The sequence below is a fragment of the Sinocyclocheilus grahami genome, unplaced genomic scaffold (genome assembly GCF_001515645.1).
Source record: "Sinocyclocheilus grahami isolate Dianchi unplaced genomic scaffold, SAMN03320097.WGS_v1.1 scaffold163.1, whole genome shotgun sequence".
NCBI classification, from domain to species: domain Eukaryota; kingdom Metazoa; phylum Chordata; class Actinopteri; order Cypriniformes; family Cyprinidae; genus Sinocyclocheilus; species Sinocyclocheilus grahami.
In genome coordinates this window covers 1,073,477-1,086,397 of record NW_015505342.1, presented here as the reverse complement: position 1 = coordinate 1,086,397, position 12,921 = coordinate 1,073,477, and the positions used below count along the sequence as shown (strand labels likewise).

Here is a 12,921-nt window from a genome sequence, read left to right as displayed (position 1 = left end):
TACTGATTATAGGGCCTTTCGCACCGCTTTAGTTCCAGAACTAAAAGTACAGTACTAAAGTACTGGGACGATTTTGCGGGAACTATTTCCCAGTACCATTTAAAGGGTTGCAGTCGCACCGACAGTGTGTACTAAGAAGTGACGTCATTTGTGCGTGGCGTTCAACAACAGAAATCATTAACATTAAACATATGTAATTAATGATATTTATATACAATTACTTATTTTTAGTAAACATTTATTATTGTTTGCATATAGTTTTTGTAATTATTATTTAATATGCATTATAATACATGTTTAATATTAACAATAAATATAAATAATTTTATTTTTGTCCGTGTAAAATATTATGTGATGCATGTTTGTTTAAAATGTAATCATTTTTGTTATATTTATAAACAACATTTAATAACATTTATTTACGTATTATTTAAAAAGTCATTATTTATTTGTTTGTTTAATATATTAATATATTTGTGCTTAATAATAGCAATAATATATATGTAAATTATCATGAATGTTTATTTACGTTTGTTAAATATTATTATTTACATTATTTACATATGCGTTTTATTAAATATTCATCATGTTTCTTGAGATTACTGTGTGTGTGTGTGTGTGTGTGTGGCTATATAGATTTTGTTTATAAAACCTAAAGGAGAGCAGCGGGTCTCATGTGAACGACAGCCTCAATCAACCAGACGCCCAGGGAAGGGTGCTGGTCAATATCAATCATCCTGGAGACGAGGAGGACCTGTTCCTTGCCCCGCAGCTCGCCCGCGCTGTTAAACCACACCAGGTACCCGCTGTGCTGCTTTGTATATATATATATATATATAATTGCTGTATTTAAATCCATTATTATTCAAGATTAAATAGTTATTACCTAATTATTATATAAGAGCAAATGTATTAGTAAATTAATTACAAAATTACATAATAATTAAGTTAATGTTAATAAAACAATATAATATGTCCATTAATATATTCACATATAATCATATAATTTATGCTTTAATTTAAGGTGATTAAAAAAAAATAATAATTGTATGAAAGTAATGAGAATCACCATTGACAATGTGAACACAGTGTTCGTTTTTATTTACATATATTATTGTAATAGATGATTATTATAATTATTTTTTATTTACACATATTATTGTAATAGATGCTTATTATAATTATTATTAAATTACTCAAAGGTTATTATAATAATCAACATATTTTAATAAATATTCAATAATTTTAATAATAAGGGGCATATATATAAAATATATAATTTACATATGACAAATTACACAATATATGGTCATTCAATATTTGTATTATTAAATCTTTATTATTTACATGTTATGTTATTATAACTGATTATAATAAATGTCTAATAATATTAATGATAATAACAAAACAATTAATTATTTTTTACTTATATTTGTTATATGTAGTTGTATGATACATTTACATATATTTATTATAATAAGAATTATTTGTTAATTACAAAAAAAAACATTGGATATGAAACACATTACAGTAATGAATTTGGAGAGAAAATGTGCTTAATTGTCATAAATTACAATTAAGACTTGGTCTCAAATAAAACTGTAGCCTTACTCGAGAATAGGCTAGATATAATTTATGCAAAATATAATCCTTTATTAAATTTTAAGTTACTTTTTTTTAAATTTAGTTTTCGTGAGATTTACCCGCAAAATGACAAATATAATCTCTCACAATATGTTTGGGATCCTTGTTAGATTAGAGTGTTAGTGATGATCTGTAGTTCAGCAGCTAATGGTGCTAGCAATGGCAAGGATCACACATACTGATAAAATTCATAGCTTAAATTCACTGCAAGTGGCTTTTTTAGCATCTGCTGAAACATTAAATGTATTCCTCGCATCTGGTCCAGAACCACGGTGGCCCGGGCCAAGGTGGTGGAGGACTGGACTCGTGACGGTGGGGTGCTGCTAATGGGGTACGAGATGTACCGCCTACTGTCTCTCAAAAAGAGCTTTGTGACCGGCCGCAAGAGGAAGACCAAGAAACCCGCGGGACCTGTAATTATCGACCTGGATGAGGAGGACCGTCAGCAGGAGCTCATGAAAGGTCTGTCGGGGATTTGCGGGTGAAAAATGTTTACTCTGGTTATGGTCTATACTGAACTTCCGTGTGTCCTGTGATCTTCAGGGATTGAAAGAGCGCTGTCGCGACCCGGTCCGGATGTCGTCATATGTGATGAGGGCCACCGTATCAAAAACTGCCACGCCAGCACCTCGCAGGCCCTGAAGAACATCCGGTCGCGGCGGCGGGTGGTTCTGACCGGATACCCGCTGCAAAATAACCTGACCGAGTACTGGTGCATGGTGGATTTCGTCCGGCCCGATTTCCTCGGGACGCGGCAGGAGTTCAGTAACATGTTTGAGCGGCCCATTCTGAACGGCCAGTGTATAGACAGCACGCCGCAGGACGTCCAGCTCATGAGATACAGGAGTCACGTCCTGCACAGTCTGCTGGAGGGCTTCGTGCAAAGGTGAGTAATTATTATGAAATATTTATTATTATTATTTATTTAATTTTTTTGAAAAGGGACCATGTACAATTAAACATAAATGTGTCCATTTCATGCCTTGTACTACTTATTAATTTTGTCATTTTTATTATTATCGAGTATTAATATTACATTTTCTTATTAAATATTTATATTTACTTGTTATTGTTAATAAAATACTATATTAATTGTATTAATGTCTATTAATATACATACTTTTGTAATTTGTTCAGAGTTATAGTAATTAAAATAAAAAAAACATTGTATAAAATTTTATGAGTCATTAAAGTTATGAATAATTATTTAACATTATTATTGAATATTTATTCTCTTTGTTTATTAACAAATCGGTCAATTTTAACCTTCAATATTATAGAAATGTAGTACCAAATGACTCTCATGTATATTTTACAGGATTAGTTTTCTTTTTCCTTGAGAAAATTTGGTATGTACTGTACCTGATATATATCCAAAATAATCGATATTGAATCGAATCGCAAGCTTGTGAATGAGAATCGAATCGTGAAATTTGTGTCAAATCCCAGCCCTACTTATTATTATATAAGCAAAGTATATTTTCTGGAGAAGTAAATTGTCTTGAAAATGAGTCTTATTGTTGTTGACAATATTTGCTTCTCAAGTAAATTGATCTTTTAAGGAGGTTTATGTGCAGAACGAAAATGTCATTTTTGTGTGTTTTGGGGTTGGACCATTCATTTTGAACCAAAACATTAAGCTGAACTGTTTTGTACCTGCCCAGACGAGGTCATGATGTTCTCCGCAATCAGCTGCCAGCGAAAGAGGAGCACGTGATCCTGGTACGACTGTCTCGCCTGCAGAGGGCGCTCTATACGGAGTTCATGAACCGCTTCAGGGAGGCAGGAAACACCGGATGGCTTGGACTCAACCCGCTTAAAGCTTTCTGTGTTTGCTGCAAGGTACTTGCACATCAAAGACACATGTGTTGCTATATAGTAGTCAATGTGCTTATAACTCCTTTTTGTGCGTCCCCGTAGATCTGGAATCATCCGGACGTTTTGTACGAAACTCTGCAGAAGGAAAATCTGGCCAATGAGCAGGATCTTGACCTGGATGACCTCAACTCCACCAGCGGGACCCGCTGCTCTGCACCAGGAATAAAGGGCAAGTCATCCGACCCAGCCAACAGCAAGATGGCTGCTATGGGACCCCTGAACCCCTTACAGGAGAGGGCCAACCAAGTCATCACATATGAATGGGTAAAACTTTGCAACTAAGAATTAGTTAATTTTTGTAGGAACACAGTTAATTGAAATAAAACCGAAAACGCAATATGGTGTGATTATCAAATCACAAAGGCTGTGATTTAATTTAAGGGGTCATATGATGCGATTTCAAGTTTTCTTTTCTCTTTGGAGTGTTACAAGCTGTTTGTGAATAGATAAGATCCCTGAAGTTGCAAAGACTAAAGTCTCAAACCCAAAGAGATATTCTTTATAAAAGTTGAGACTCGTCCACCCCCTCCTAAAACGCCTAGAAATCAGTGGTTAAGTTGTATTTACAACACTGTTCCAGAACAGTTTAACCCAAATATTCAGATGTGTGCGGCGCATTTTACGGAGAACGAGGACTGTTTCCTGATCCTGGGAGAGTAGACTACAATGCCAGTGTTCTCATAAATAATGCTGACTCACAGCCTGTAAGTACGTTTTCATATTTAAAGGATTTGCCACTGATGATTCAAACGCGAGTTTTGAGCAGTGTAGAGTAGAGCTTGTTGTTTGTCATTTCTCCGATCACAAATGCAGACATGGTTTTATGTTTATGCGGCGCGATGCAACGTGTAAAAAGACAGTACGAGTCATTATAATCAGTAATTATGTCCCCACTGGATGCAACAAATGCCTAGTTTATAATGGGTTTGAATGTTTTTGTCTCGTCGCTCTGGGACACGGCATCACGGTATGGTAAGGGGTGTAACATTTCCGTCACACGCTTGAGGTATTCGGCCAATCACAACGCACTGGATAGCTGGCCAATCACAGCACACCTCGCTTTTCAGACCGATGAGCTTTGTAAAAATCGACGCGTTTCAGAAAGGTGGGGCATAGAGGAGCAACAATAATGTAAAGTATGTGGAAAATAATGTGTTTTTTTAACCTTAAACCACATTAACACATTCCATTACACCAAATACACCAAATAATTTTTTAGCAACGTCATATGACCGCTTTAAATGAATGTATGTGATGCATGTTTCAGAGTAAAGCGCAGCACTGTGTTGTTTTACATGTGTGTTGACCGGTGTTTTCAGTGGCTCGATTCGCAATACATTTTCTTCCCAAATTTGGTATGAACTTTGAATAGATTTTAGTTGCAAATGTTGTGGTCATGTGTTATTCATGATGTAATTTCTGCACATTTTGAACATATTTGAATGCTTTTTGAATAATTTGTTTTAGGCAAAAGACATCATGACCAACTACCAGACGGGTGTTCTGGAGAACTCGGCCAAGATGGTTCTGCTTTTCCACCTAATTGATGACAGTGTCAAAAGAGGAGATAAAATACTTGTTTTCAGGTGGGAAATGTTTACCTTTTCCATGTGTGACAGTGTACAGATGTTTGCCTTTTTCTGTAATCTCTCCTAAAGCATCCTGAACTGTCAACCATGCTGTAATTTTGCATTTACATCAGTGCTTACACTGGCTTATTTATCGGTGTGTGATTCTTGCAGTCAGAGTCTATCAACGCTCACGGTTATGGAAGAATTCCTGAGTCGGAGGCCCATGCCAATCCAAACAGAAACTGGGACACACAACTGGGTCCGGAATGTCAATTACTACAGTGAGTTTTCAAACATTTTCTGATGCCAAGGACCAGGGTTGTTAATGTTAACTAAAACTAAAACCATAAAAAAGGTCATTACTAAAATAAACGTTAACTGAAATAAAATAAAATGTTCAAAACGGCAGCTTATTTTATTTCAGCTAGTTGCTAAGGCAACATTTCTCATTTAATTTAATTTAAAGCACTAAAAAACGAAATAAACTCCGATTATAAACATTAATTTAAAAAGATTTAAAAAAACAGAAATTACAAAAATGCACAAAGTTTTCAGCTATATATTTTAAGACTTATTTACACTGTGAAAGAAATGGTAAGTGTGGTTATTAGAATTTTTAAAAGATAATTTAAGTGTTTTGAAATTTAATGTTTAAAAATTTGGGAAATAATAATAATAATTAATAATTCAAATATATTTGAAAAATAAAAAGACAGCTTTATTTTTAAACGCCTTGTTTATACTGTGTGAGAGAAATAAGTGTGATAAGTGTCTTATAATTTTAATTAATAATAATAGTAATATGTAATTTAAGTTATTTAAGCATTTTTAAACTTTATCTGTGATTAAATTATAATGTTTAATATATATAAATATCTGAAAACTATGAAAATAATAATTAGTGATTAAAATATTTTAGCAATACATCTCAAAAGGCATTTTCATAAATATTTGTCCAAAGAAACTTTTATTGTTTTTTGTTTAACTTTGTTTAATTTTTTCTACAGACCATTATTAAATGCATATTAATTAATCATTTTCATTTCTGCGTCCTATAGATCAACTCTGCCTGAGGTTTGTGGTGGTTTAGGTTATTTGTTCTTTGTAAATTCACTGCATTTTCATCTCTTGTGCAGGGTTGGATGGGAGCACATCGGCTTCAGAGAGAGAAAGACTCATCAACCAGTTTAATGACCCGGCGAACAACCAAACCTGGGTCTTCCTGCTGTCCACCAGGTGAACTTGAGTGCAAAATATGCCACAAATAGTGACAAAATGATGAGGTGTGGACTAACAGGCTGCTGTATTTGCAGGGCTGGTTGTTTGGGGGTGAATCTGATCGGTGCGAATCGCGTGGTGGTTTTCGACGCATCGTGGAATCCATGTCACGATGCTCAGGCTGTCTGTCGCGTGTATCGCTATGGCCAGCGCAAGCCTTGCCACATCTATAGGCTGGTGTGTGACTTCACACTGGAGAAGAAGATCTACGACCGGCAGGTGTCCAAGCAGGGCATGTCTGGTAAGAGAGGGTGGAAGGTCTGGGAGTTTTTGTGTCTTCATGTGAACACCGTTCTGACATTATAATTGCCTGTTGAACAGATCGAGTCGTGGATGATTTGAACCCTGTCCTCACCTTCACACGGAAGGAAGTGGATTCACTGTTGCACTTTGTAGAGGAGGAGCCTGGTCCCAGCCAATCAGAGCAGGTCCCTAGTGAGGACATAGAAATCGTCATTAAACAAGCCTGCCTGTTATATCCACACCTCTTAACCAAGGTAAATACTCTGTTTGTCTTCCACACCAGTTTTAAAATGTTACTATTTCAAACAAAATTCTGGGAGAGTGAATTCTATTCCACAAAATTCTGAATCATACGATTTGAAAGCTTAGCTCATGAATATTAATTAGGCATTTTTCTAAATCCAAACATTCTGCCCTAAGTCTGAATCCTACTATGGTTTAGGCTTAGCTTATGAATGGTAATTACTTTGTGTTTACATAGCTGTGCAAGTTTCTCTAATCCATCTCTAATCAAGTCCAGCTACTGTTGTACAAAGCCAGTTATTCAGGCAACATTTTGAATGCTACTATGGTGCAGGCTTTGTTTATGAGCATTAAGTCACTTTTGACATTGCTTTGTAGACTTCATGGAGCTCTCCGATTGCAATCATTTTACAAATTCAAAAATTCTGAATCCTTTTACAGTGTAGACTTGGCTTATGAATATTAATTAGGTTGTACCAACATAGCTCCGTAGCCTTCCTGGAGCGTTTAGTCATGTAAGCTCATTTCTATCTTTATTCCACATAAGGAACTGTTGGCCAAATGAAGCTGTTCTGGTAAAATTCTGTATCCTAATATTGCGTAAGCTTAGCTCATGAATATTAATTAGTTTCCATTCTGGAGCGTCCAGTCATGTAACATAATATCTATCTGTGTTATACACCAACTATTTAGTCTCCAAATCAAGCTATTCTGGCAAAATTATGAATCCTACTGGTGTGAGCTCATGAATATTAATTGGGTAGAGCTTACGTTTCTTCATAACCTTACTGAAACATCCAATCATGTAACATAATATCTCTATCTGTATTATACATCAGCTGTTTAGTGCCCAAATTAAGGTATTCTGGCAAAATGATCAATCCTACTTTGGTGTGAGCTTATGAATATTAAGTAATGATTACGTTCCTTCATAACCTTACTGGAGCATCCCGTCAAGTTTATCAGAATTTCATACAAACAAACATTTATAAATTGGAATGTTTCAGACAAATTCTAAATCCTACAATGGTGAAGGTTTAACTTAGGAATATTAATAAGATTAAGTAATTAGAGTGCTAATATTCCTTTCTAGGTCATTCAGTCGCCTATGCTAATATCTGTCTGTTTTCCATACCAGCAACCGTTCCATCACGAGTCTCTCCTGATGGACCGCAAGGATTCGAAACTGACCAAAGCGGAAAAGAGAGCAGCCAAGAAAAGCTATGAAGACGAGAAGCGGGCGTCTGTGCCATATCAGCGGCCCTCTTACGCACATTACTACCCAGCTAGTGACCAGAGACTCACCAATATTCCCGCCTTCAGCCAGAGGAACTGGTGGGTCCACCACAGAAAACCCTCAATGTATTGCCTTTCAGTTTTAAAATGTGTTTGCTCATCTAAACCTTTCGTTCAGGCGGCCCCCTCCTCATTTAGAAGAGAAACCAGTTGCGAGTGTGAGGCCAGTTCAGTCCACACCCATTCCCATGATGCCCCGACAGGTACCCATGAGTGTCCCCAGTTCAAGCGCGGGATTCCCCGTCAACTACCTGCAAAAGGCTGGCGTTTACGTGCAGCGCATCGTCACCACCACTGGTACAGACGGTTCACTTGTAATCCGTGCTATTTCTTGCTATGTTTAAGGTCTCCCAGTTTGTTTCTTCATGGTTTTATATCTCTGCATTGCAGATATTGTGATCCCAGGTTCAAACAGCAGCACGGATGTCCAAGCCCGGATCGGTGCAGGAGAGAGTATTCACGTTATCAGAGGATCCAAAGGTACCTCAGTTTCAGAAGACTGTTGCAAGGGTTTCCTGTTCACTGGGAGTTGGTAAGGTTTATTCACTTAATATTCTGTCACTGGCGTTGCAGGCACATACATCAGGACCAACGATGGGAGGATATTTGCCATCCGTTCTGGAAAATCAAGACCACCCGAAGGAGGAGCCACAGCTTCAAGAGGTGTGCTAATTTACTAATTTGTTAATTAGCAGTTCTTAGCAGTCTGGCATAATCTTGAGGGAAAAAAGACTAAATTTTATAGACTTTTATTGCATTTCAAAGTCGAATTTTTCGGAAGTCATTTTTTTGCTGACATAAAGATAATGGTGAAACAAACCAGATGTCAGTAGTACCATTGTCTTTGCAGTTGAGGATATGCTATGCAATACTCTTTCTATTTTCCAAGTAGGAATGTCTGGAAATTCTTACTTGAAGCGCAGTATAATTTTGCACAGTTCATCAGTGCATGTTTTTCCAAAGATAAAAGCTCTTGCTTTAAAGACTATCCTTTTTGGGCCTCTGTTTCAAGTGATCTAGAGGTCTGCATGGGACGGATGTCTGTCCTGTTCCAGCCATTAAAAGCCCACTGATAGAGGTAGAGGCAAAAGGAAGGTGCTTTTCTCAATTGAGAATATCAAAAACTTCACCTGAAACTGTTCATCTTTCCTACCAAACCCACACTCATTATTTCAAAACTTAGCCTCATAGTGGCATAGCCTCAGTAGTCCCAGGAGTGTACAGACCTGTACCTTGATCAAGACCACAGTTTTGATTGTTGATGGATTAACCCTTTACTGGGGTTTGACTGTACAATCTTTCGGTGACCATCCCAGATCTTTACCAAGTAGTCTACACCGACATAAACTAACAAAATATTTTTCTTTCTCACAGAGGAATTGGGCTCTCCCTTGCATTCTGTCAGTAATGGTCGTGCATCTCCTCAGGAGCCGAAACGTTTAACCCCTGAGGCTCCGCCTCACCCTTCGCCCCAAGACAGCCCCAAGCTGCTCCGAGAATTCCAGAGCAACAAGGACCCGGTTCCTGTGGGAGAGAACTTACCATCTTTAGCAACACCCGAAACCTTGGGAGCAGATAGATCCATCCAGAACCCAGTTCGCATCCCTGACCAACACCGGCAGCTCAGCAATGACACTGCATCGTCTGTGGATGTTCAAAGTTTGAAACGTAAGCTTACGGAAAGTCGGACATCCAAACAGCCTAGCACCAAACGGACCTCAACGTCAACCAGTGCAGTCGGGAGTTACTCTGGGTTTCCTTTAAGCCCCGGGTTTGGGTTCCCACCTATGGGGCTGAACCCTGCCTTGTTGGGTGCCCTGGGTCACATGACTCCCCCCTCTCTTGGAAGCAGGTCGCACCTCCTACAGCAAGCTGGTCAGGCTCTGGGTGACCTTCATGCCATGTTTCCCACTGACCCACTCGGACTTGGTGTGTCCAACAGCACTCTTTCCTCGACCTGCTCGACCAACACCACATCCTCCACCCATGTTGGAATGCTGGCCTCTTCTTCATCCTCTGTGCCCTCTTCATCATCGTCCTCCACTTCATCTTCGCTCCCACCCTTCTTCATGAACCCCAGCATGGCAAGCATGCTCTCCGGCTTCCCAGTACCATTTTCCCAGCCGCTGTTCCGGGATTCCCTACTACCTAGAGGCCTGTCCTCTATGCCAACCCCTGCCTCCACTGCCTCCAATTTTCTCTCTTCCTCCAGGCTTTTGGGGGCAGCGTTCAACCGCCCCAACACTTACCCCTCACTCACAGAAAACGGCGGGAGCAGCTCGGATGACGATGTCATAGAGGTGATGGGCCAGTGATCGCAGTGATTGGCTGCCTTGGATTCCGTTGTTCCAAATAGAAGAATCAGATTGAATGGAGCTGAAATTATGTAAATCCAAATGCTGAATATGCATGGGGTTAAGAAAGGCGATATATATTTTTCTTTACCATAAGGGACCAGAGCACAGGGCTAACTTGAAGAGCCCTAGTCGTATCTCTCTCGCAAAGGGTCAGGACACAGACCTGACAAATTCCCTCGGAGTGAATGCTAATCCGAACTTAAATGTAATTGTCTTTACAGACTGTTTGCATTCATAAGAGATGACTTTAGAGATACTTAGCCGTTTGCTAGACCTTGTAGCATCACCTGGAATGATAAACGAGAAAAACATGTGTGACCTTTTTTATTATAATTGTAAGTACTACTATTACTTTTGTATACGGTGGTCCTACATGAATATTAATATTCGTTTCAAATCGCAGACTGGGCAGCGGGGGGAATTCGTAACAGTCGAATCGCAAAGCAACAGAAGCCATGCCAAGCGTTAGCACCGCCGAGACCTTTTTGCTTTCCTTCGGGGGAAAAAAAAAAATGACAAGGAAAACCTTAAACTCGAATGTATTTTCATGTTAGCCTTTAAAATTTGGTGGAGGGACGTAAGTTTAGTGCATTTAGTTCAATATTAGCCTTAAAGCAGACAAATGGATCTGTGTTCTCTTTCAATTGCGTAGCAAACAAAATCATCCGTTGTTCTCCATGGGGATCATCTTATGAATGTGTAGACTGTTATGCGACCATATTAGCCGTTGTTTTTTAAAATTTGCGCTTCGGCTCATCTGCCCGCTCGTTCAGTTTCATCCGTGTTGGGGCCATAGTCATGACCAAAGTGTTCGTTTGGCCGTTTCGAAGAATCTCGGTGTGTTAAACGTTTGTGTTAATGTTGACTCATTCGCGCGCTGGTTGACCTGTGACTGACAAATTCCTCCGCCAATAACACTGTTCATTCTCTGTGCCTATTAGAGCTCTTTATTTTGACTCCTCCCATGGTCTGCTTTCTGATTGGCAGATATCCACTTCATGATCTTTGGCCTGAGTCTGCAGACGCTGTTATATCAATATAATGGTGTGCATTTGACATGTGATTATATCTTCTTTTTTTTTGTTGTTATTTGAATCTTTGTTTTGTAACATCTTATGGCACACCTATGTATTAGTTTTGTTTTCTCTTTTAACTATGTACAAATTTACCAGAAATATTTATTTATAATGCTGAAGAGTAATTCATTTTCATTATTTTTATTTTTATACATTTTCAACCTTTTTTTAAGAAGGAAAAAAATCCCTCTAACAGAGAGACGCAGGGTTTCTTTCCCTCATAGGTGAGTTCAAGACCATGATCTGTGAGCGATTCAGCAGTCGGGACCCGCAAACACATGTGATCACATACAGGTGCTGTCCTGGGAGGTGTCCACACGTCATCTCATGTTCCCAGCATGGGGAGGAGTACAAATGACATTGTATTTATTAAATATTGTTTTAACATAAATAAACCTGACTCCTCCTGTATTCAGAATAATGGTTCACACAGTGTCGTGTATACAGTGTTGGGAAGGTTACTTTGGAAATGTAATAGGTTACAGATTACAAGTTACCCTATTTAAAATGTAATAGTAGTGCAACTTTTTCAATTACTTTAATAAAGTAATGTAACTGATTACTTTTCTAAATTTCTAATGAATGTTTATTTGCGACAGATAATCATTTTCAAACATTTACACCATGCAGGGTTAACCTTACAGTAGTGCTCAACTCTGTCAGACTTTCAAAATCCTTCTTCACTTGAATTAAGATGATCAAATTTGAACACATCCACCACAAAAAACTTTAGTACCGCCTTTTACTTTGAGATTGATCTGAAGTTCAATGCCGATTTTAAATCATAAGAAATAGTTGCAGGAAACACTGAATCTAACGATGGTTTGGAAAAAATAGTTAATTAAAAAATAATAAAAGCAAATACGGTTATCTAATAAGCATGTGTCCTATTCTGTGTACTAAACTCCTGAAACATTGGTTTCTCTTTGTATATGATATGATGATATTGTTCTCAAAATAAGTTAAATGCTCATGAAGTGACTCAGAGCAGTTCTAGAGATTGTTTATGTGTTCATGTACTCATATATTGAGGCGGCAGAGGCTGAAAACAACGCAAGCTTCAGTAGGCCTATGTGTAGTAAATGAAACCGTGTGTCTGCACCATTAATTTCCACGAGGGGTGGACTGGGAAAACATTTCAGGCCTGGACATCTCACACTCATACACCCACAACAAATTGTGAAACATGGACAACCCTATTTTTTTGTATGTGTACCTCACATGAAAAAAGGTTTAAATCCTTAGGTTGGGGACATGCAAAATAATTTAAGTTCTCTCCTGAACTGCACCTTCTCTTCCATTTTTCTTTTCAGTCTCTTTATTTTGCCCTGATAT

The 12,921-nt window shown here is 38.1% G+C and overlaps 1 protein-coding gene across 1 annotated transcript in view; it reads left to right on the top strand.

Annotated features, from left to right (window-relative positions):
- Positions 1–11,008, top strand: part of LOC107593093 (helicase ARIP4-like) — a 33,360-nt gene extending 22,352 nt beyond the window's left edge. The window contains exons 4-17 of the mRNA XM_016282676.1: positions 1,907–2,106; positions 2,188–2,530; positions 3,309–3,486; positions 3,565–3,786; positions 4,990–5,108; positions 5,265–5,374; positions 6,230–6,329; positions 6,407–6,612; positions 6,693–6,868; positions 7,996–8,192; positions 8,272–8,450; positions 8,544–8,633; positions 8,727–8,816; positions 9,528–11,008. Coding sequence (XP_016138162.1) covers positions 1,907–2,106; positions 2,188–2,530; positions 3,309–3,486; positions 3,565–3,786; positions 4,990–5,108; positions 5,265–5,374; positions 6,230–6,329; positions 6,407–6,612; positions 6,693–6,868; positions 7,996–8,192; positions 8,272–8,450; positions 8,544–8,633; positions 8,727–8,816; positions 9,528–10,468 — 3,151 coding nt within the window. The 3' untranslated portion in view covers positions 10,469–11,008. The remainder of the gene's footprint in view (positions 1–1,906; positions 2,107–2,187; positions 2,531–3,308; positions 3,487–3,564; positions 3,787–4,989; positions 5,109–5,264; positions 5,375–6,229; positions 6,330–6,406; positions 6,613–6,692; positions 6,869–7,995; positions 8,193–8,271; positions 8,451–8,543; positions 8,634–8,726; positions 8,817–9,527) is intronic.
- The last annotated feature ends 1,913 nt before the right edge of the window (positions 11,009–12,921 follow it).